Source organism: Molossus molossus, unplaced genomic scaffold (assembly GCF_014108415.1).
Source record: "Molossus molossus isolate mMolMol1 unplaced genomic scaffold, mMolMol1.p scaffold_m16_p_10, whole genome shotgun sequence".
Classification (NCBI taxonomy): Eukaryota; Metazoa; Chordata; class Mammalia; order Chiroptera; family Molossidae; genus Molossus; species Molossus molossus.
In genome coordinates this window covers 35,007,311-35,032,302 of record NW_023425345.1, presented here as the reverse complement: position 1 = coordinate 35,032,302, position 24,992 = coordinate 35,007,311, and the positions used below count along the sequence as shown (strand labels likewise).

General features: G+C 37.4%; 1 protein-coding gene across 1 annotated transcript in view; it reads left to right on the top strand.

Moving 5' to 3' along the window:
* The window catches only part of CFAP94 (cilia and flagella associated protein 94), a 46,880-nt gene that overhangs the window by 7,126 nt on the left and 14,762 nt on the right, over positions 1-24,992 (top strand). Inside the window, exons 5-8 of the mRNA XM_036250748.1 lie at positions 8,133-8,279; positions 10,648-10,751; positions 12,454-12,763; positions 23,279-23,354. Coding sequence (XP_036106641.1) covers positions 8,133-8,279; positions 10,648-10,751; positions 12,454-12,763; positions 23,279-23,354 — 637 coding nt within the window. The remainder of the gene's footprint in view (positions 1-8,132; positions 8,280-10,647; positions 10,752-12,453; positions 12,764-23,278; positions 23,355-24,992) is intronic.

Below are 24,992 nucleotides of genomic sequence, written 5' to 3'. Positions count from 1 at the left end.
ATGAGCAAGGGATAGAGAATATATTCAAAAACATAGTGAGAGAAAACTTCCCTAATTTGGTGAAGGAAGAAGGCATTCAAGTTCAAGAAGCACAGAGAGTCCCAAGTAAGAAGAACCCAAACAGGCCCACACCAAGACACATAGTAATTAAAATGCCACAAATTAAAGACAAAGAGAGAATCCTAAAAGCAGCAAGAGATAAGCAACAGGTTACCTACAAAGGGAACCCCATAAGGCTCTCAGCTGACTTCTCACAAGAAACACTACAGGCCAGAAGAGAATGGCATGAAGTAATCAAAGTCATGAAAAACAAGAATCTGAATCCAAGACTACTCTACCCAGCAAGGCTATCATTCAAAATAGAAGATCAAATAAAGAGCTTCCCAGACAAAAAAAGGCTAAGGGAATACATTAGCACCAAACCAGCACTGCAAGAAATGTTAAAAGGACTGCTGTAATTAGCAGTAGAAATGGGAAGAAAAATAGAACCACACTAAACAAAAATGGCAATAAATAAGTACATATCAATAATCACCTTAAACGTTAATGGATTGAATGCTCCCATAAAGAGACACAGAGTAGCTGATTGGATAAGAAAGCATGACTCATCTATATGTTGTCTACAAGAGACCCACCTCTCAACAAAAGACTCACATAGGTTGAAAGTGAAGGGATGGGAAAAAATTTTTCCAAGCAAATGGAAAGCAAAAAAAAGCTGGGGTAGCAATTCTCATATCTGATAAAATAGATTTCAAAATGAAGACCATAACTAGAGACAAAGACGGCCACTACATAATATTGAAAGGATCTATCCAACAGGAAGATATAACCTTGATAAACATATATGCACCCAATATAGGAGCACCAAAATATATTAAAAATCTTCTGGAGGACTTCCAAGGAGAAATCGACAACAATACAATCATAGCAGGGGACTTCAACACCCCGTTGACAGCACTGGATAGATCCTCTAGGCAAAAAATTAGCAAGGAAACAGAGACTCTAAATGAAGCACTAGACCAAATGGATTTAATAGATATCTACAGAGAATTACACCCCAAAACTACAGAATACACATTCTTCTCAAGTGCACATGGGACATTCTCAAAGATAGACCACATGATAGGACACAAACTAAATCTCTACAAGTTCAAGAAGATTGAAATCATATCAAGCATCTTCTCAGATCACAATGGCATGAAACTAGAAATCAATTGCAACATGAACATGCAAAGACATTTCAACACATGGAGGTTGAATAGCATGTTATTAAACAATGATTGGGTCACTGACGGGGTCAAGGAAGAAATTAAAAACTTCCTGGAAACCAATGAAAATGAACACACAACAACACAAAATCTATGGGATGCAGTGAAAGCAGTTCTGAGAGGGAAGTTCATAGCACTACAGGCCTACCTCAAAAAACAAGAAAAATTTCTAATTGACTGTCTAACCTCACAACTTAAAGAATTAGAAAGCAAACAAAAAGAAAACCCCAGAGCAAGTAGAAGGAAGGAAATAGTAAAGATCAGAGCAGAAATAAATGACATAGAGACCAAAAAAACAATTCAAAGGATCAATGAAACAAAGAGCTGGTTTTTCGAAAAGATAAACAAGATTGACGGACCCTTAGCTAGACTCACCAAGAAACAAAGAGAGAGAACCCAAATACACAAAATCAGAAATGAAAGAGGAGAAGTAACAACCAACACCATGGAAATACAAAAGATCGTTAACAACTACTATGAACAACTATATGGCAACAAATTCGAAAATCTAAGCGAAATGGACAAATTTCTAGAAACACACAGTCTCCCAAAACTATTCCCGGAAGAGATAGAAAACTTGAACAGACCAATAACAACCAAGGAAATTGAAGAGGTAATCAAGACTCTCCCAGCAAACAAAAGCCCAGGCCCAGATGGTTTCACAGGGGAGTTTTACCGAACATTCAAAAAAGAACTAACACCCATTCTCCTCAAACTATTTCAAAAAATTCAAGAAGAAGGAAGACTTCCAAACACGTTCTATGAGGCCAGCATAATTCTAATTCCAAAACCAGAAAAAGACACTACGAAGAAAGAAAACTACAGGCCAATATCCCTGATGAACATAGACGCCAAAATCCTGAACAAAATATTAGCAAATCGAATCCAGAAGTACATCAAAAAAATTATTCACCATGACCAAGTGGGATTCATTCCAGGGATGCAAGGCTGGTACAATATTCGCAAATCAATAAACGTGATACACCACATCAACAAAATGAAGAATAAAAACCACATGATCATATCAATAGATGCTGAAAAAGCATTCGACAAAATCCAGCATCCATTTCTGATAAAAACGCTCAGCAATGTAGGAATAGAGGGATCATATCTCGACATAATAAAGGCCATATATGAAAGACCTACAGCCAACATCATACTCAATGGACAGAAACTAAAAACATTTCCATTAAGAACAGGAACAAGACAGGGATGTCCACTTTCGCCACTCTTATTTAACATTGTACTGGAAGTGTTAGCCACAGCAATCAGACAGGAAGAAAAAATAAAAGGGATCCAAATTGGGAAGGAAGAAGTGAAACTGTCATTATTTGCAGATGACATGATATTGTACATAGAAAACCCTAAGGACTCCATCAAAAATCTATTAGACTTAATAAATGAATTTGGCAGAGTAGCAGGATACAAAATTAACGTCAAGAAATCGACGGCATTCTTGTACATCAATGATGAACTCACAGAAAGAGAAACTGAAAAAACAATCCCATTTACCATTGCGCCAAAAAAATTACGATACCTAGGAATAAACTTAACCAAAGAAGTAAAGGACCTATTTGCAGAAAACTACAGGTCATTGAAAAAAGAAATAGAGGAAGATATAAAAAAGTGGAAGCACATACCCTGCTCATGGATTGGAAGAATTAACATAATTAAAATGTCCATACTACCCAAAGCAATCTATAGATTCAATGCAATCCCCATCAAAATACCAACGACATATTTCATAGAACTAGAACAAATACTTCAAAAGTTCATATGGAACCAACAAAGACCCCGAATAGCCACAGCAATCTTGAAAAAGAAGAACAAAGTAGGTGGGATCACAATACCAGATATCAGGTTATACTACAAAGCGACTGTAACCAAAACAGCCTGGTACTGGCACAAGAACAGGCATATAGACCAGTGGAACAGAACTGAAAACCCAGAAATGGACCCAAGGCAATACGCTCAATTAATATTTGACAAAGGTGGCAAGAGCATACAGTGGAGTAAAGACAGCCTCTTTAATAAATGGTGTTGGGAAAATTGGACAGCTACATGCAAAAAAATGAAACTAGACCATCAACTTACACCATACACAAAAATAAACTCAAAATGGATAAAAAGACTTAAATGTGACCCGTGAATCCATAAAAATTCTAGAAGAAAATGTAGGCAACAAAATTTCGGACATCATATGGAGCAGAATTTTCACTGATACATCACCTAAGGCAACAGAAATAAAGGAGAAAATGAACACATGGGACTACATCAAACTAAAAAGCTTCTGCACAGCAAAGGAAACAATCATCAAAATGGAAAGGGAACCCACTGTATGGGAGAACATCATTGCCAATGATGTATCAGATAAGGGGTTAATTTCCAATATATATAGAGTGCTCATACAACTCCACAAAAGGAAGACAAAGAATCCAATTAAAAAATGGGCAGAGGAGCTGAATAGACACCTCTCCAAACAGGACATACAAATGGCCAAGAGACATATGAAGAAATGCTCAACATCACTAATCATCAGAGAGATGCAAATTAAAACAACAATGAGGTATCACCTCACACCTGTCAGAATGGCCGCCATCAACAAATCATCAAACAACAAGTGTTGACGAGGGTGTGGAGAAAAGGGGACTCTAATACACTGCTGGTGGGAATGCAGACTGGTGCAACCGCTATGGAAAACAATATGGTGCTACCTCAAAAAATTAAAAATTGAACTTCCATTTGACCCAGTGATCCCACTGCTGGGAATATACCCTAAGAAGCCTGAAACACCAATCAGGAAGAATATATGTACCCCCATGTTCATAGCAGCACTATTTACAATAGCTAAGATCTGGAAACAGCCCAAGTGTCCACCAGTAGACGAATGGATAAAAAAGCTGTGGTACATATACACAATGGAGTACTATGCAGCGGTAAGAAAGAAAGATCTCTTATCCTTTGAGACGACATGGAGAGACCTGGAAAGTATTATCCTAAGTGAAAGAAGCCAAGCAGAAAAAGACAAATACCACATGATCTCACTTATATACGGAATATAATGAACATAACAGTCTGAGGAATACAGTAGACCCAGACACATGGAAGTAGGGCACAGACTGATATCCCTCAGAAGAGGGGATGGGGGGTGGGGGGGTGGGAAGAGATAAACCACAGAACTTGTATGCATGTATGCATGACCAATGGACGTGGACAACTAAGCCGGGGACAGGGTGGAGGGGGGTTAGGGTGGGGGGTGCCAATGGGGTAAAAAGGTAAAATATCTGTAACAAAATAAATAAATAAATAAAATATTATTCATAAAAAAAAAAAAAAAAAAAGAATATCTTACATTCTATTTCTGCAAATAGGATGGACAGACTAGCCGGAAGAACTACCGCTTTACAATGCACTTAGAAATGCTAGAAAAAAATATTTCAATGACATTTCAGTCCATTGCCTAATTCAAAAAAATGTAAGGGAAAATCTGGGAGGTCATAAAGCAATTTAGACATGTGGGCAAGTACAGAAGTCTTCCTAGACTTCCTAGAAAGTATCTGTCAACCCTGGTGGTTTAGCGTTGGTTTAAAGGGCCATCAGAGGCAAAGCCTAGGTTAAATGCAAGGTGGCAAATGGATCAGAGGCCCCCTATATTGCTGGGAGCCTCCAAAAGGTATTGTGGATAATAGGGAAAAAAACCTCTTCTGCGAAGGAGATGATAGGAACTTGTTTGGCTCATCTTTAGATTAATGAAGGGAAAATGAAAATGTCTCTAGTGAGAATTCTCAATCCGGAGTGAGTCGGAAGTTGGATTGGACAAATTTACCAGAATACAGCACAGAGATATAAAGAGATGGAGAATATGAAAGAACAGTTGACGTGTATGTGTGATAGAGCAAGGAGGACTAAAAATGAGTGCCAGAAGAATGAGGGAGAGACAGTAGTCAAAGAGATATGCTGACAATTTTCCAGAACTGATGAGAGATATGAATCCTCCGATTCAAGAAATACAATAGATGCCAAGTTAGGATAAATAGAAAGAAATCCACACTGAGACACACCTACATAATAGTAAAGCTAAAAGGAATTCACCTCTCTTGGACCCGTTGTCCTTTATGCCTTTTGTTCTAATTGCTCATTGTATTTTTGTGCTTCTGGTCACTGGTTTACCCCTCCCTCGTGCTGCTATAAAACGGAGTAACTTCAGACTGGGCAGCACGTAACAAACATTGCCTATTTAATCTGCACAGCGAGTGAGCTTCATTCCACATGTCCCCTGTGAGAACTTAGACTGGTCTCACTCTGACTTTCCAAAGGCTCCAAAGAGCCTCCCACACACTGTGAGGTGTTGCACACCAGTGGATTCATCATCCAGCGTTGTTGCCTTGGCACATGCTGTCTGCGGGGGAGGCTGCCGTGCCTGATGTGCGGGGAGCCTGTGCCCCGCCATCAGCAGGGAGGCAGTGGGCGGTAACGCCGGAGCTCTCCAGTGCTGAGCGAGAGCTGGTGATGTCCTGTGATGAATGTGGGCTACGGAAGTACAAGTAACAAATAGAAGGGAAGATGAGAAAAGGATAAGTAAAACAAAACAAGAGGCAGAAGAGGAGAGGAATCATAGCCGTTGGAAACGAAAGTGGGAAGCCACAAGAGGAACGGGGAAGAATTGGATGGCAGCGGCCCCGTGGTAAACATCAAGTTCCAAATAACCAAATTCATTTGTTTGACAAACTCTTACATAACGCTCACTGTGCCAGGCTTTAGAAATGGTAAGCTGCTGGATTTTCCTAATAACCCTGTGAAGTAGGCACTGTTATTCCCATTTTACAGGCGAAGAAGTCGAGGCATAGAGAGGTTACCTGACTTGCCCAGGATAGCACTGATAGTGAGAGGTGGCCAGAACTGAAGCCCAGCGTCTGTGTCCGTACCGTGCTCCGCTGCTATGTTGCCTCTGGACTGAGAAATTTTCCATTTGTGTGTCAGTGTTCAAAGCTAAATTCTGCCACTTACTAGTTCTCTGATCGTGTGTTTTTCCTCTGGCTTCTGGCAGGATTTTAACATTTATCTTTGATTTTTCTAAAGTTCGAAAATGATATGCCTAAGTGTAGTTTTTTTTGGGGGGGGGGGGCATTTATCCTGCTTGGTGTTGTCTGAGCTCTGTGGATCTGTGGTTTGATCTCTGACATTAATTTGGGGAAATTCTTAGTCATTATTATTTCAAATCATTCTTCTGGTCCTTTCTCTCTCTTTTCTCCTTCCAGTATTTCCATTATGTGGGAACTACCCCTGGTGATTGTCCCACAGCCTCTGGGTATTCTGTTCTGTTTTTGTTTCTGTCTATGCTCTCTTGGCTTCTTAGTTTTCCAGGATTCTATTGATATGTCCTCCCGCTCAGAGATTCTTTCCTCAGCTCCGTGCAGACTAGTCTGCACCCACCAAAGGCACTCTTCACATTGTTGCTGTGATTTTGATCTCCAGGATTTCTCTTTAGTTCTTTCTTAGGATTTCCATCTCTCTGTTTATATTATCAGTGTGTTCTTGCATGCTGTCTACTTTATCAGCAGTTGTTTTAAATTCCCAGTCTGATCATTCAAACATCCCTGCCATGTCTGGTTCTCGTGCTTGCTCTGTCTCATCAAGCTGGGTTCCCTGCCTTTTGGTGTGCCTAGTAATCTCTTGATGGCCGGATGTGCTGCACAGGGTAAAAAGAACCGCTGTGAATAGGCCTTTAGGGCCATGGTGGTGAGTAGGCAGGGGCAGAGGAAGGTTCTCTAGTCCTGTGACTAGGGCTCAGTGTTTTAGGGAACCTGTGCCCTGGGACGTGAACTTCATAAGTGTCTTTAATTTTTTCTTTCCCTCTTCAGTGCCAGGGGCTGACTTAAGCCAGCTGGAGTTGGAGTTTTCCTTTCCCCCAGGGGAGTTCGGTTCTGATAAAACTCCAGCAGGTTAGGCTCTGGTTAATTAGTTTCCCGCAATCAGGCCTCATTAAGAAGAACAGAATATTCTAGCATATTTCAAATGGTTCCCTTTCCTCTTCCACTGTCAGGAGCATGAGAGGATTTTTCTTCTGCATTTATTGTGGGAACCCGGCTGAACTCCTGCAGGTAAATGTCACAATCCAGTGAGCCTTCCTGCTCCCATGGCTGTGTCCTCCTGGAGTTTTTTTTTGTTTGTTTTTTTTAATTCTCAGAGTTGCCCACACTGGGCCTCCAGCAATCTGTCATTTACAACCAGGTTTTCCCAGGCACTGGCTCCTGCGGTAGTCTCTGCTCCGGAGTCTCTGTGCTGTTAGGCTATGGCTCCCTGCCTTCACCTGTGGGTCCCTCCAATCTTGGGGGGGAGGGGGGGCAGGGACATGTCCACACCTCATTTATGGATCAAAGAAGAGTTGTGATTTTTCAGTCTGTTCAGCTTTTTATTTGTTAGGACAGAGTGACATCTTCCAAGCTTCTTACAGGTGGAACCAAGTGTTCCTAAGCTTTCTCATCTATAAAATAGGCACAATAATAGTATCTACATCATAGAGTTATGATGAGGATGGAGTGAACTAAAACATATAAAGCATTTAGAGAGTTCTCAGTACACAGTAAGTATTCAGTAAATACTAGTAATTTTTCTCTCCTCATACTGTTGTGGTTCTTATGTTCCACAGTCTTAGGTAGTGATATTTCTTTGGGAAGAAATAATGTATTTTTCCATGCTCTTAAATAATATAAAAATTCTTTCCTGTATTTATTTTACGGACAATAAGATATGTTCTTTGATTCAGAAATGTTAGAATATCCCCCTTTTCACTTTTTCTTTGACTGTTTGTCAGATTTGATGTACTTTTATAGTAAATTTTTACTTTATACTTTTGCTTTTTAGTTAATTGATAAATTGAAATTAATTTTATTGGAAACCCCCCCATATGATCTGCAAGAGAAAAACATCGTGCAGTACCAAGGATCGATTCTAGAGCTGCGGGAGCTCCTTCATCTCAAGTTTAACACGGCCACAGAAATTCTACTCAGGGTGAGTGGCCGCGTGCTTGTGAGTGGCCGCGTGCTTGTGAAAGTTATAGCTAACTTTCATAAGGGTTACATTTTATGCCATATCATAAAACATTCAGCATCTTTTTCTTCAAAAATTAAAGGTTATGAAAAAGTCCGTGGAATCATTTCAGGCACACATGTTTACCCATATTTAACAACTGGAAATATTTTATTTTTGAATAAATAAAACATCAGTGTAGCTAAAATCTATTTTTCTTTATTATACTTGCTAAGACTTACAAGGATCATTATGAAAATAAGCTCATAACATTATGTATTAGATATGTACTCTAGATAAATCAGTGGATACAGTATTGCAATTATTATAGTCACTCTATTTTTCTGAATATCTTAGCACTAAAGATAATACTCGAATAACCACAAAACCATTATTATACCTAAGAAAATTAATAAAAATTTTATAATATATTCCAATATCCAGTTCATATTTAAAATCTCCCTCATATCCCATAAATATCTTCTATAGCTGTTTCTGTTTTATTTATTTTTTTAATCAGAAAACAATCTAAGGTCACACTTTGCTTTCAGCTATTTTGTCTCTTGTTTTCTTTTGGTCAAGAAAACAATCCCAGCCCTGGTAGAATATGTTCTAATTACTAAAAGAACTACAAAGAAGGCTTAACCTTCACTAAGTTTATTGTTAGCAATAATATTTGTATTTCAATTTTGCAACTATTTTATTTATAGTGTAAGAAAAAACAAGGAAATATAATTATTAATCAAGATTTCTAGTGTAAGAGAAAAAAGATAAAGTATATAAAAGAAAAATATTAGAAAAAATACTTAAATGTTATATTTAAAATAGAAATATCAGTATGAACTCATTCCATCAAAAGGAGCCAGGTCTAATTAAGGTAATGGCTGATTCCGGGTCTGCAGCAGGGAAAGTAAAAGATAAGGTCATTATTTAAAGATGAGGTTGAGTTTTCTTGTGCTAGAAAGCAAATAAATGCTCAAAGTCTAATGGATTCATATCCAAAGGACATGACTAGCTTAAAGAGTCTCCCACTAGTCAAATTTGGGACAATGTGAATATCAGAAAGAATAATGACTATAATTGATTATAATACATTGAATACATTAAAAAAATCCATAAATCTATAGTCGTATTCCAAAAAGGAAGGAGGACAGTGAGGGAGAACAGTCTGATAAATGTAGGAGGAATGGTCAGTTAGAAGAATCATCATTTTTCAATCCTTAATGTAATAGTTGACAAGGATCATCAATGGCTATCTAACTATTTAGGTGAAAAGTTGAGTTGTTCAGGAACACATTATCCTCATAGTGCCAAAGTATTAGACCATAGATTACTTACTGATTAGGAAAAATACTTTGCAATATGGAGTTATGGGTAGTTTCCACCCGAACCAAGCGACGAAATCCACATAAATAATAGTGGGACATAATATACCTCCTGAAGGGCTGTAATATGAAGAACACAACGAAACCTATGATGCCTTCTTGATAAAAATAATTTATCTGAATCTAATTAAACCTACCTAGACCTGACTTCCAGTACACAAACAATAAGGAGATAGAGGAACAAGTTAAACAATACTGTGAGGAAACAGATAAATCGACAATGTGGAACAAGTCTACAAGGCAACTCTCCTGGACACTTAAAAAGTTAATTTCACAGAAAAAATAAGTGGAGGCAGAGGACAGTCACTTAAAAACAAAGCAATAAATCAACCTCCAATACTTTTAAGTTTTTAAATTACAGCAACCGGTTACATATTAATTTATTTAAGCCCTTTAAGGGAGCTAATTTTTTGAGCAATAGTCATCAAGCTATGTTAGTCCTTATTTAAAAATTTTTAAGAAAACCTTAAAGTGTATGTTTAATGTTGGGTATCAAGTATTGGACTAGTAAAATACACAACTCATCTGGATTTTATAAACTGAATATTTCGTTTTCTAACTTTGATATGTTCAGAAATAGGCAGATACTTGCATAATTTACATTTTGATAAGGTACAGTTAAGGTATCATGTGTATAGTTAAAATGAAAATTATGATAATGTTAAAATTGAAAAGGGTAACAAAACAGTAATCGACACTTGGGTATATAGGAGCAACTTTAATCCTTAGGCACTTGAAGAGGAACTGTGTGGAAAGTAGAAAGCACATTCAATTAAGTTAAAATATGTTTGTATCATTTTTGAGAATTTTTAAGCAATTTTTTGCCATTTTGATTGAACCTTAGTTTTACCCAAATAACTCTTTTAAGTAGTGAAGGAATCCAACACCTAAATGATGAGATAACTTATCTAAGTCGATAATTTATGAGGCCTCTGATCTTTTATGTTTTTCTTTTTCTCTTACAGCAAGCTAGTACTTTAGCAGATCTGGACACTGGAAATATGGAAAAAGTCATTCAAGATGAAAATGTTACTCTATATGTGTGGGCAAACCTCAAGAAGAACCCAAGGTATTCCCATGGGTGATGCTGTAGTTTGAAAGACATCAGAGTCACATCATGATGACCAGACATATGCCTGTTGAATCACCGCATGGCATCCTTGGAAGAACCTATGCTAATTAAGAAGTCAGTCAAATGGGGTTTTGAATCATAGACCTGCCATTTACCTTCAGCATGTTACATAGCCTTGTTGAGCTTCAGTATATCAACAGTACAATGATGATTATATTACTTAATAGGATTGGGTTGAAGATTAAATATTAATGCATAGAAAGGTCATAGTATAAATACATGCCAAATAAATATCAGGTCTTCCTCTTCTCTTCAGTGCTTAACTTTCCTTTCCCCCAAAATTAGAAGTGGTAGGTGCTTTCTACAAGGCAATGTCAAATTAAAACAACAACACACATTATCTTTGTGAACTGTTAAAAATAATACTTTTCAAAAAATAACACTTTCATGTTTATTATTTTTTTAGATATTTAAGTGATGTTTCTCCAGTTATTTTTAACAAAATAACAGCTTTCTGAGGAATGATAGTGGTGATGATAAATTCATGATCACTCAGTTGCTGCCTGATCTCAAATATTTCAAATTCATTGAATTAGTATGGCAATAAGTTTTAAGAAAAAATTACTAGACTAAAAGTTAGGAGGTTCTGGTCTCAGCTCTGAAAAGACTACTTATATTACAGGGGGAGAAACTGGACTTAATTTTTGATATTGAGTAGAAGGAAGGAAATATTTTTCACATTGCATTTGCTACAGAATACTCTGGTTTCCATCTAAATTAGAGACAATATAGTAATATAACCTTTTTATTATGAAATATGTTACACACATAAGAGTGATTTTATGAAATATGTTTCATAGAAGAGAATTGATCTGTATAATTTTTAAAGAATAAAAGGAAAACAAATAGCCTTGTATTAACCACCCAGGTGTAAGAAGAGAACTAGGTGGTTCTTTTACTGAGATAATGAGTAGTGGAGGCAGAAACAAGTGTGCTTTATCTTTATGGTGATGGTGAGGGGGGTGCAGGGATGGACTTGTTGAGTTTGAAGTACCTGTGAAATATCACAGTGCAACTGTCTGAAGGACTTCAGAGAGATTTGAGTTGGAGATATATTTTTGGGAGTCATTAGCATGTAAACCAGTAGTTCTTAACTTTTTGGGAATCATAGACACTAATGAACTTTAAATAATTCTATATGCTCACACACACACACACACACACACATACACGTAAGGGCATTTTTTGGACCTTTTAAAGTTTATCCAGATGGTTCTTTCCCCTACCCAACCCCAGGAAACATAGAACTCATGTCAAACACTCCTGATGCTTTTAATGATAATTGAAGCCATAGAAATAATATCCAAGGAGATTATGTAGAGGGAGAAGAGAAGTGCCTGGGATGGAGAGCTGAGCAATATCAACATTCAGGTGACGGTTAGGAAGAAGGCCATACAGAGGACACAGAGAAGGAGCTGCCCGTAACGAGAAGAGTACTGGGTTATGGATCCCAAGAGTGTTTTTTGAGCTGTAGAACTTTAGAAACTGGGTCCAAATCCTGCAAGGAATGCAAGTCATGGTCGGGATTCAAAACTGTGGCGACATTGAAGCAGAGAGAAATCCTGCTTAGGTATAAATTCGCAACAGTTCTTGTGTTTCCCGGGGCCTCATCTTTTTTGTTAAAATCTATTACTAACAGGCACAGAAGTGTCAGATGCTCTGAAATGCAAATTGGATTTGAAATTCCAAGGATATTAGCCACAAGTGACATTGCCCTGCGGCTCCTGCACACTCGCTACGACCATGTCACGCCACTGCACCCTGTCCCCACATTATTACAGGCACGGGCTTCCAGGGTGCCTCTCTCTGTCAACGACGAAGTCAAGAGTGTACAGGCAGCAGTCAGCAACGAGCTACAGGAGGAGTATAAACAACAGGAAGACGAGTCCCACTCAGTCCAGGAGGAAGAAATGAAAGTCAAAGAACTAGGTGACAGTGTAGTACAAATGGTAAGACACATTTCAATGTGTACATTTTTTCTTTATGTAACAAGTGTTATTAGAGTCCCCTGAAACATTCTCAAGATTTTTCCCCCAAAACAACTGGCAGTTGTCTGAAAGCCACTTTCTTGCCAATGTCCTAATTTTGAATGTGTATTTTTTTTTTCTTGCCTTCTGTTACTAGGCACTCTTCATAGTTGAGTCTGTTGCTTCAACATCCTAAAGCTCAGCATAGGAGTTTCTCATTTTTATTTTAGGAGCACTCTTGAAAAGCTTTGAAGTCATTTAATTTTTGTGTGTTTATTATATTTCAAATTCACTTTTTTTGTGTATTTGTTATATTTCAAACTCATTTAAGGGAATTTACCATTAAATGGAAACTTGCAGTAAATACTTTTATAAACTGAGAGGTTATCTTACATTACTATTACTTCCTCAGTGTTTGGTTTTGTAAGAACAAATTTTATAAGTAAAAATTAGTTTTTGAAACTATTCTACTCCTCTCTTAAGATGTCTGATAATATATTGACTAATTTAGTAATATTCCTTTAAATTTCTGCTCTTTTTTCTATTCTTAGGATCCTTAAGCTACTTACTTATTATGTTAGAATAAATTACCTCTTTAGAATTTAGTATTTTCTCAGAACTAAGCAGCTTTTTTTTGTTTGGCCATAAACAATTTGAAAAAAGTTCAAGACAAAGAGAGAATCTTAAAAGCAGCAAGAGAAAAGCAGTTAGTTACCTACAAGGAAGTTCTCATAAGGCTGTCAGCTGATTTCTCAAAAGAAACTTTGCAGGCCACAAGGGAGTGGCAAGAACTATTCAGAGTGATGAAAAGCAAGAACCTACAACCAAAATTACTCTATCCTGCAAAGCTGACATTTAGAATCCATGGCCATATAAAGAGTTTCCCAGACAAGGAAAAGCTAAAGGAGTTCATCACCACCAAACCATTATTATATGAAATGTTGAAGGGTCTTCTTGAAGAAAAAGATTGAGCATGGGGAAGCAGGCATTCGGGCCTACTGCTGTTAGAAATGTAAATTTGTCCAGTCTTTCTGAAGAGCACTTTGGCACTATGCACATGTATTAGTCATTTCATTGTAGTAATTTATTACTATGGGACAGTAGGCCAAGAACTGGTATACCTCGTTTTATTGTGCTCCACTTCTTTGGACTTCACAGATGTTATGCTTTTTACAAATTTAAGGCAAAACCCTCCACCAGCAAAAAAAATTACAACCCACTTTATGGTGGTGGTCTGGAACCCAACCCATAATATCTCTGAGGTATGCCTACAAATAAAAATAATGTGCTACAGTGTTCATTGAAGTGCTCATAGTAGCAAATATAGTTCACAGATTGTTATAAAATATTCAAGTCAAATATTAACAGCCATTCAATGTAATTTTGCTTTTTAAATTACATTGATTTTTTAGAGAGAGAGGAAGGGAGAGGGGGAGAGAGAGAGAGAGAGAGAGGGAGAGAGAGAGAAACATCAATGAGAGAGAAACATCGATCATCAGTTGGCTGCCTACCAGGGATCGAACCTGCAACCCGGGAATGTGCCCTGACCAGGAATCAAACCGGCATCTTTTCGCTGTACAGGAAAATGCCCAACCACCTGAGCCACACTGGCCAGGGCTAATTTTGAAATTTTATTATGATACAATTGATGATTAATATTAGTCTCAGGTGTATGACATGATGATTCAATATTTGTATATACTGTGAAGTGGTTACCACAGTAAGCCTAGTTAACATCCATCACCACACAGTTACATTTTGTGTGTGTGGGTGTGTGAGTGTGTGATGAGAACTTTTAAATTCTTTCAGCAACTTTCAAATATGTAATACAGTTCTATTAACTATAGTAACCATGCTGTACATACATTCCCAGGACTTATTTTATACCTGGAGGTTTGTGCTTTTGACCACCTTTACCCATTTCACACCCCCACCCCCACCTCTGTCAGCCACCAATTTGTTTTCTGTATCTGTGGGTTTGGTTATTTACTGACTTACTTGTTTCCACATATAAGTGAGATCATACAGTATTTGTCGTTTTCTGACTTATTTCACTTAGCATATGCCCTCAAGTCATATTGGCACAAATTGCAAGATTTCCTTTCTTTTATGGTTGGATAATATTCTGTGTGTGTGTGTATGTGTGTGTGTGTGTGTGTGTGTGTGTGTGTGTGTCCCTTGGCTATTGTAAATAATGCCGCAGTGAACATGGAGGTGTATATATCTATTTGAGTTAATGTTTTTGTTTCTTTCAAATAAATACCCCCAAAGTGGCATTACTGGACCATATGGTAGTTCTATTTTTAACTTTGGAGGGGAAACTTCACTGATTTCTTAGAGTCCGCACCAATATACGTTCTCCTTAACAGTGTACAAAGTTTCCCTTTGCTCCACATTCTTGCCACCTCTTGCTATTGCTTGTATTTTTGATCATAGCTATTCTAACAGGTGAGAGGTGATGTCTCATTACAGTTTTGAATTGTATTTTCCTAATATTTAGTGATGTTGAGCCCCATTTCGTTGGCCTGTTTTCTATTTGTATATCTTCTCTGGAAAAAGGTCTATTCAGATCCTCTGCCCATTTTTTAATCAGATTGTTTTTGTTTTGTTTTTGCTACTGAGTTGTATGAGTTCTTTATGTATTTTGGATATTAACTCCTTATCAGAACCTGTATACTTTTTAAATTTTGTTTTGTTAACCCTCGTCCGAGGACATTTTTTTAATTGAATTTTTAAAAAGAGTGGAAAGGGAAGGGGTGGGGGGAGAGGAAGAAACATCAGTGTGAAAGAGACACATCGACTGGTTGCCTCCTGCACAACCCTGACCGGGACCAGGACTGAACCTGCGACCCAGGTACATGCCCTTGACTGGGAATCGAACCCGAGACCCTTCAGTCCACAAGTCGACACTTTAACCACTTAGCCCCACTGGCCATGCAGAACCGATACAGTTTTATAAGAAAGATACCTAAAATATAGTTTTAAGATATTAATTCTAAGTTATAAAACTGTATTTGTAATAGGAGTCTGCTTTTGTGAAGGGAAAAATACTTGTGAACGCACAGAAGAAAACCTGGTCACCTCATCATCAAACAGTGGCTCTCTGGGTGGTGGGGGAGGGAGTGTGAGAAAGGTAGAGGGTGGCATTTTATCAGTGATTTTAAAATTCTCTTTACACTTGTGTATTGTTTTAATTTTCAGTCAATAATTTCTGAACACACCTTACTTTCCTAATAGAAAATAAAGCGTGTCTTGTCCCTTTCGGTTTACAGGGGGAATGTCACTAGCTACACTGTCACTGTGCAAGCCCCTTCCTGCAGTCACCCCCAGCCGCCCCATCTCACTGGTCCCTGTCTTTCAAGACTTACACTTCATATCCACAAAGGTCACCCCTTATCTTCAGACTAAACCAGATAACTCGCTACTATGCTCTTGCCACTCTGTTTAATTCTTTCTTACCTTAAACACTAAATTATAATCTCGAGGACAAGAATATGTTGATAGACTTCATGTTTACAGTAAGCACAGGACCTGGTCCATGGTAGGGGCTCAATAAATGTTTGTAGAATGAGTGAAGGGATAAGTGAATGAATGGATGGGTAAGTGATTAAAAGGAGGCCCTGACTTGAGTCTGACTTGTGAATAACATACATAAGAACTAACTGTTCTGAAAAATGAAAAAAAAATACATTTTTAAAAAGGAAAGAAGTTATTATACAGCAACAGCAACAAAAAGAACAGTCACCCATATCAAGAAATTCAACCACTACCCACATTAAAATTATTCTGTGTTTTGGAGACACTTAAGGCCCTTTCCATTATAGCTGAGTGTGCTGGGAACTTTCTGCTATGTTTACGGAATCTACAAACTGGTCACAAGAGATTCTTGGGACCCTCTCCTCAGCAGTTCTGCACCCTGTGGTGACCTGGCACAGTAGGAGTGGTGAAGGAGGTCTTCCGCCACCCTGCAGTGGTCGCAGGAAAAGTGTGCTCCTTACCGTCCATGTGGAACTCAGCGAATTTGAAGCAGTATTTGTGGATGGTGGTTAGGTTTGGATTCTGGTGGTTAGGTTTGGATTCCTTTATAATCAGCAATATAGGGACTATTACAACCCTAAATGTCATTCATAACCCTGTTTACTTTGTGTGGCAAATGTATTCTAATTTTTGAAACTGGCATATCAGTTCATGACATTGAACGTGTGTGTGTATGCACATGTGTTTCTGAGAGTCGGCGTGAACTAGGGGACCACCTGAAAGATCAGTAGTCTAGCTTACGAAGTTTTGGTTTTAGAGGAAGAGATTTCTCTGCTTTTACAACTTTATTTAAGGGTAAAATGCTTAGGTTGGCATATTTAAATATTACATTTCTTGTATATTTTTAATGAATTTGGAGGCTAGTAGCAAGAACATTATTAGTATAATAATGTCATAATTTATGATCAAACATACCCGAGTTGTGCTTCATGTTTAATATGATCACAGAGAGTAAGTATCTAGTACTTTGTTAGTTTTTTAAAAAAAACCTCTTAGATTTAGAAGATGGTCCAGATTCTTTCCTTTTTCATGGGTCTGTTAAGAACTTTGCCACTAGAGGGCTCTTAATACCATATTTTAGTTAATTTAAATGTATAATAATAATAATAATAAAATAACACTGTAGGTATTGGATAACACTGTCTTCCCAATAAATATATATTTAAAATTTTTTAGAAAAGCCTAATTTAAGCATATATTTGTGATAAATATTTTTGTTTTTTAAAAATATCAATCAACTTCAGAAATATTTTAGTGATTCTAAAGTTCAACTTAAAAATAGTCTTTGTCTTTAAGATACTGTCAGATACAAGACTTACCGTAAATATGAGTATATGTTATGTATTAAATAAATATGTATATATACTCATATATGAATATATACATAAGGTTCTCATATATGAAAACATTTGCCAAGTACCTTCTATAAGGAATTCAACGTGATCATTGTTTTTAATGAGCAAACAGTCTTGCAGAGGAGTAACAGTTATACAATCTGATACGTGCAATGAGAGAGATTATGTGTGGGAGTTGAGATTAAGCCCAAAAAAATCCAAAAGAAAAAATAAGTGAACAGATGGGAAGTCTTCACTGATGAGGTAACATTTGAGCTAAATCTTTTCATAGGCATGGAGGAGCTTACATGTGAAGAAAAGGAATTATTCTGGTCAGAGGGAAAAGTGTATTGACATGAAGTAGCCTTTGAGATTTGAGGCTAGCCCATGTGAAAAACCTAGCATTAACGTTCAACAGCTTTCAACTTCCCCCAAATGTACTCCAGCAATTCATTTCCCTGGACCTTGTTCTTATTCCTTGACTTGTTCTACAAATAGTTATCGAATGTCTACCTATATATACTAGGTACTGTTCTGGCCCCCCAGGGACAGTGGTGAGAAACAAATGAGATTCCTGCTCTCGTGGTTTACAGACAAGTCAAGAAAAACCAACGGCTAGTAAGAAAAACTGGGAAATAGCAGATGGTCATGAATGCCGTGCACAGAGTTAAACAGGGTTATGCCGTAGGGAGTAACTAGATTGGGTTAGGGGGGACTGTATGATGAATTAGTATTTAAGCTGACACCTGGATGACCAGAAAGAACAAAGTGTATGATAATTAGGTACAAATATCATAGTCTGAGGGTACAATTACTGTAAAGGGCATGAGGCAGAAATGAGGACCAGGAAGGCCAGTGGATGGGTGTATGGTGGGCAAGGAAAGAAGTGGTATGTGATGATGTCAGAGAGGAAGCAGAAACCAAATGAAACAGGAAATGCAGGTCAGAGTAGCGAGTTAAGATTTTATTGTAAATGCAATGGGAAACCATTAGAGGGTTGTGCACAGAAGAATGGCATGATCTGATTTATGGCTTTGAAAGGATATTCTGGATGCTCTGCAGATCATGAATTGTGAGGGGCCAGAGGAGAAGCAGTGTCCAGTAGGTGGGAGGCAGGAAAGGTCTAGGTGGCTTGGACAAAGGTGGAAGTAAGACGTGGAAAGGTGAATATGTTTGGGGTACATTTTGGAGGTAAAGAGAAAAATTCTGCTGAGTTTTTATTTTGGGAAAAAAAGCAGATGGTGGTTTAATTTACTGAGATGGATAGGAATGGGCTGAATTGGTTGCATGTTACAATGTAACAAGACTTTTGTTTTGGTCATGGTAAGTTTGGGACACACAGATGGAAATGTCAAGTAAGCAAATGTGAGCCGGGAGATCTGAGGGAAGTCGAACACAGCTGCCATGTCCCTGGGCAGATTCTGCACTTCTCGAGTTAAGCATTACAGGGTGTGTGTGGCCTAAACAAAGAACGTCACTCACGAGCATAGATTTGAGAACCACTGGCCTATCGATGGTATTAAAGCTACAGGAATGAATGAGATTTCAGCAAACTCAGGATAACAATTCTTAACTGATACTCCAAATGAAGCAATGATGCTAAATTTTCAAAATTCATCCTTCATTCCTTATCAACAGCCAGTTCAAACAATTTATTCTGAAGCTCGAGTTCAATGTAAATTCTCTTTGGATGAAAAAAATTGGGTTTCAGATCAGCGAATTCCTTTTTTAAATTAATTAATTAATTTTTTTTATCCTCACCCGAGGACATTTTTCCATTTTTTGTTCAGATAGAGCGGGAGGGAGAGAGAGGAAGAGAGAGAGAGAGAGAAACATTGATGTGAAAGGGACACATCGAGTGGCTGCCACCCACACAACCAATCAGGGCCGGGGACAAACTACAACCGAGGTACGTGCTCTTAGCGGGAACTGAACCCAGGTCTCTCTGTACCGCAGGCCGACCGCTCCAACCGCTGAGCCAAACCAGCCAGGGCAGATCAGCGAATTCCTTTGTACAGATCTTCTTTTGATGGGCAATAACATTTAAGACATTCTATTCAATCTGTAAAGTGTTCACTGCTGGCATTTTGCAACATCAAGATCACCTCCATCATTCATCATCGTTCACATCAGTCTCCCACTGTCTCTTCAAATCCTTTCATGATTTTTGTCGCTTTTTGATTAGTTCAGTTATGTTTTTACATTTAAGTCTTTTATCCATCTGGGATTTTATTTTAGTGTAAATGGGAATAAAGAATCTAAATTTATTTAATTTCAAATCTTAACCAGCCATATAAAAGCACTTACCTTATAAACCTAGGCTTTTCCTACTGATCTAAATGCCGTATGCTAAGCTCCCAAGTGGATCCTAAGATCTGTTTCTGTAATTTCTATTACGTTTCCAGTGATCTTATTCATGATTCAGGTCACGTTTTTATGTCAAATGCAAATTGCATATAGATTAAAAGAATTTCCATTTCACAATATCTGTGCATTTATCAAGGTGCAGTGAAAAATACTTTGCCAGTGTTCCATGAAGTTCTTGCATATCATAAGCCAATTCCTGCCTCTCTCGAGACTCGTGTCATTGAAAATTATACTTTAACTACTCTTTCTGCTTCATATTCTATCAGCATTTTGAGGCAAATATTTTTAGAAAATGTTATTTTTTAAATGAATTTATTATAAACCTAAAAGGTTTATAAAATATTTATTATAAAACACTATTAAAATACACTATGAATTTATCTAGAAGAAAACTACATGGGAAATAGCCAACTTTTATAACAGTTATGGAATGAGGACTTTTCATTACAAAATATAAAACATGATAATATGAAGAAAAAAACATTTTTCTTTCAGCTCCATTGCCAAAAAACACAAGGATCTTTATAACATATGAAACTATGAATAACTATATTGTCAACAAGTGTGGTCTGGAGTTGAGGCTCGGTCACGGAGAAGTTCTGATGATACGGCTGCAATGACAGCAAGGCACGCTGGAGCAGCTCAAGATGAATAGGCTGCACCGGAACGTGAACTGGCACATTGCCTCCTTCATGGAAGTCCAACTTCCAAAAAGTCAGTTGAACTAAAGAGTGATGTAAGAGAGTAAACATTTTAACTGCCTGAAGGCAGTGTGCTAAATACAAGATCATTCTCTCTCTTACGTGACACTGTCGAGGCTGTTTCATTCCTGTTGCGTGCTGAAGAACTGTGGTTATCAAGGGGACAGTTCTGTTAAGAAAGTCTTAATTCTTAGGCTTCCTACAAAGCAAGAAATCAGTTTGTTGTAAACTCTGAAGAATTGTCAACTCTTTGAAGATGCGAATTGGAAAGCCTGACTCGCTTATTGGTCAGATATCTCTGGTTCTTTTAATGACGATAATCCCTGTTAGAAAGAAACACAACTGGCTTTTAATGGTAGATCATCTCAAAGGCCACCTACGTGTCCACAGACACAAATTCAACCTATCTACAATAGAATTCACTACTTTTCCCCCAAAGCTGCCCTTCCTCCTTTTCTTTTCTTGATAATTGTACCACCTCCACCTTATAACCGAAGACACTTGAAAACCAGGCTCCGCCTGTCCCTGCCTTACTTCCACAGCCGATCGCAGCCAAGTTGTGTTGACGGCACTTACTCATCATCTCATATACGCTCCTTCTAATGGCCCTGATCCTCGTACCTCGGACTCCTTTCTCCTCACTGAGCAACCCATTCATCAGCGGGCCACCAGGGTATCTTTCTGAATGCAGATCCTTCCTGTCACTTTTCTATCGAAAGCCTTTTGCAGGCTTTCCTTTACTCACAAGAGAAATTCTGGTCTTCAGAGTAGCACCCAAAGATCTCCATAATCTGGCTCCTGCTTGCTTCTAGGTTCCGACCTTTGCACCCTCCTGGCGTGCCTCACGCCGACCTACCGACTGCTTGGAGTCCTCTGTTTTGCTTCCGGCCTTTCTGCCTTCAGTCACACTTGGAGTTCCCTCCCACCATTTTTGTTTTGTTTTGTTTTGAGTGACCTAATTATCTTTCAAGATTTAGTTCAAACTTCATCATCTTTGGGTAGCATTGTTTTTGTTTGTTTGTTTGTTTGTTTGTTTGTTTGTTTATATATTCACCTACATACAGAATTGACTATTCTTCCTTTGTATTTCTGTTGTGGACCCCCTTACTCTTACTACACCCACAAAACTGTTCTGTTTGTTCATCTGCTTCCCTAATAGACTGGAAGCTCCTTAAGTCAGATACATATATATATCTTTCTTTTATTCCTAGTATCTAGCAATGCCTGCACAATTTTAGGTACTCTAAAAATTCTGTGAATGAATGAGTTAGTGAGAAGTTTCAGAGGCACAATGGAAAGTGTTGTCAGAGAATACAACAGTGTTAAAACTGGTGAAGAGGAAGACAGGGTGATACGGCGATGAGAGTAAGGAAAAGGACAGTTTACGAGGGGACTTGGCTTTGAATGGTCATTGAAGATGAAAGGCTGGTGGTTGAGGATGGGAGGCATGCTGTAATTAACGGGCTTTAAGCTTCTGACTAGAATTCTGGTATAAGGTTAATCCATTGCTATAGAAGTTTCAGGTGGTATTTGAGATCAAATGAAGTTTGCTGATATCATTCAGTTTGCAAATATTAGCACACACACTATATTTTTACAATAATGCTTCATTTACCTAGTGCTTTACAGTATACAAATTTCTTTACTTCACCATTATTTGACCCTTAGAACAGTTATCTTCCTAAGGAACAGTTAGTTTTCTTTTTGGTAAAATGAAGATAATAGCTATCTCTTAGGATTATTTGCAAGATGTATTATGTTTGGCACACATCTGAGTGTCAAATATATTGTTAGATCAGAAATTTGAGGGCCCTAATGGTTAAATGATTTGCTCAAGGTCACAAAGGTAACTTAGTGTCAGATTTAGATATAATTCTAATTGTATTGTACTCCTATTGTGGTATTCTTTTTACTACACTAAAGCACAATGAGACATCTTGTATTAATTTGGTACATAGCATCTTTCATTTCCTTGAGGGGCTTACCCAATCATAGGCTTTGGAATAACTCTATTGGAGAACTGATTGCCAAAATGAAGCAAAATCTAAAACTTGGCAAAAACCAAAATGCAAATATAAACAATATTTTTATAGTTTGCATTGCTTCCTAATTTCTCTGTTTTACACCTGACGGTTTCCAACAGAGCATCTGAGCAGGCTGGCTCCTGCCTCCTCGAAGCTCTGCAGAGATGTGCTCTCATTTTAACTGACTTTTAAAATACAGTTTTTGGATGAGGGGTGGGAGGGATGGGAGGAGATAAACCAAATAACTTATATGCATATATGCACAACCAATGGACACAGACAAAGAAGGAGAGGGGTGGGAGTGGGAAGGAGGGGGGTCAATGGGGATAAAAAGAAGGACATCTGTAATACAACAATTAAAAAAATAAAGTGCATACTTAAAAAATGAATGAAATATAGTTTTTTAAGTCCAGTTTTATTCCAGAGCAAGTGTCAGCTGGGGCCTTAGAATGAAGGGAACAGACACCTGCAGAAGGAAAGTGCATCTGGGCTGAAGCAGACACGTTCACCCACCTGTCCTTGTGTTCTCTGTAGACTTTTGTCGAGGAAGAATTTCAAGACACAAGCTATGAACTGGAGATGAAATTATTAAGTGAAACAGTTTCAGCAGGTACTCTTCTAACTTATAGTTTGAGCATTTAACTTTATTGGGATTTTTCTGCTTACAAAAGAAATGCAGGGTCATTGTAAAAAAAGCAATTCAGATGTTGTAGGAATATATTTAAAGTAAAAGTTCTTCATAATCCCTCTTCTGAGGTAACCAGTGTTACAAATTTCTTTTATTTGTACTCATTTCCTTTTCTCTTTCTCTCTTTCGATTTTTAATAAAATTGTGGGATCATATCACACAAATATTTTTGTTGAAAATTACTTTTTTCCAACCCAAAAGTATTTGTTATGCTACATAACATTCTACACATACATAAAAGACAATAGATGTGCTACTTAAATGAATAATATTTGACATTATTCTAAGTCAGAACCCATTGATAACCCTCTCTTTTTTACTAACTCTATAATTCTATCCAAAAATGGAACATTTTTAAAGTCTTTATTGATAGACAGTAAGGTTATTTCTAATTTTTTATCATTACAAACAGTGTTGCAATGAACATGCACAAGCACACACATACAGTCAGGAATTTCTCAATACCCCTGTATTCTATCTTATCCTGGAAAATAGTAATTGGATATAGTTATAAATGTCAAAATGATAGTGGTGTAGCATTTGCAATCTTTTAGTTTGAGATTTATGTACCTCTTTGCCATTAATTTATTATTATGTTGCTTTCCCAGTAACTTCTAAGGAATCTATTTTCTATATATTTCATTTTCATAACAGTCTTTTTGTCCACTTCTTTACTTTTTCTAACATACTTTTGTTTCTGCAATCAACTAGGTTTGTAGCTTTGTAATTTTCTATAACCCTGGCTTATGAGGTAATTTTCCTGTTAAAAATATAATACTATAGTCAATTCATAACCTTTGTCAATAAAACCAAAGTTTTCTATATGGTGATCCCTAAATAACATGTCATAAATTTGGACACAGTATTCTTTCTTAGGTTATTTTCAGGTAAAGGAATTAGACACATTGGAAAATGAATTAAAGTCTGCATTTTATTAAATGTACACAAGGAAAAAAGTGAAATTGCTAAACTGGAATTTCCTTTGGATATTTCCATTAATTTTCAGTGCCTGATCCCCATGGGTTCAATTCAGTGCCATCTCATTGAGCTTCCTTTTATGAGCGAGGACACTCGTAATAAGGCTAACAGTTTCTGAGTTTTTACCATGTCTGGCACCAGCTCTGAGCTCTTTACATGCATGAACTCACAACACTCCCAAATTCTATAAGATAGAAACTATTATCATATCCATTTTGTAGAGTAAGGAACTGAGATGTCAGTTAGCATGTATTGCATAGGGCGGGACTTGTAAGTGGTCTGATTTCCCTTTTTACCTGTTACACTGTATTGAAAAAATTTTAGTGAAAGACGGGAATGGTCCCAGTGACGTGTGACTTCAGATATTCCCGATTGTGCATTGAGAATTATGAAACCATTGAATTTCCCCATAAAACTTCTGAACACAAGAGATTATCTAAACTGTTTCTTCACTTTCAAGCCTCCATCCCTGTTTTTCTATGAGCTGGGCCTATTTTTTTTGTTGTTGTTGAAAAAAAAATTAGCTTTAATTTTATATATGGACCAAAATGTATGTATTTATTTTACCATTTTACTTTTGTT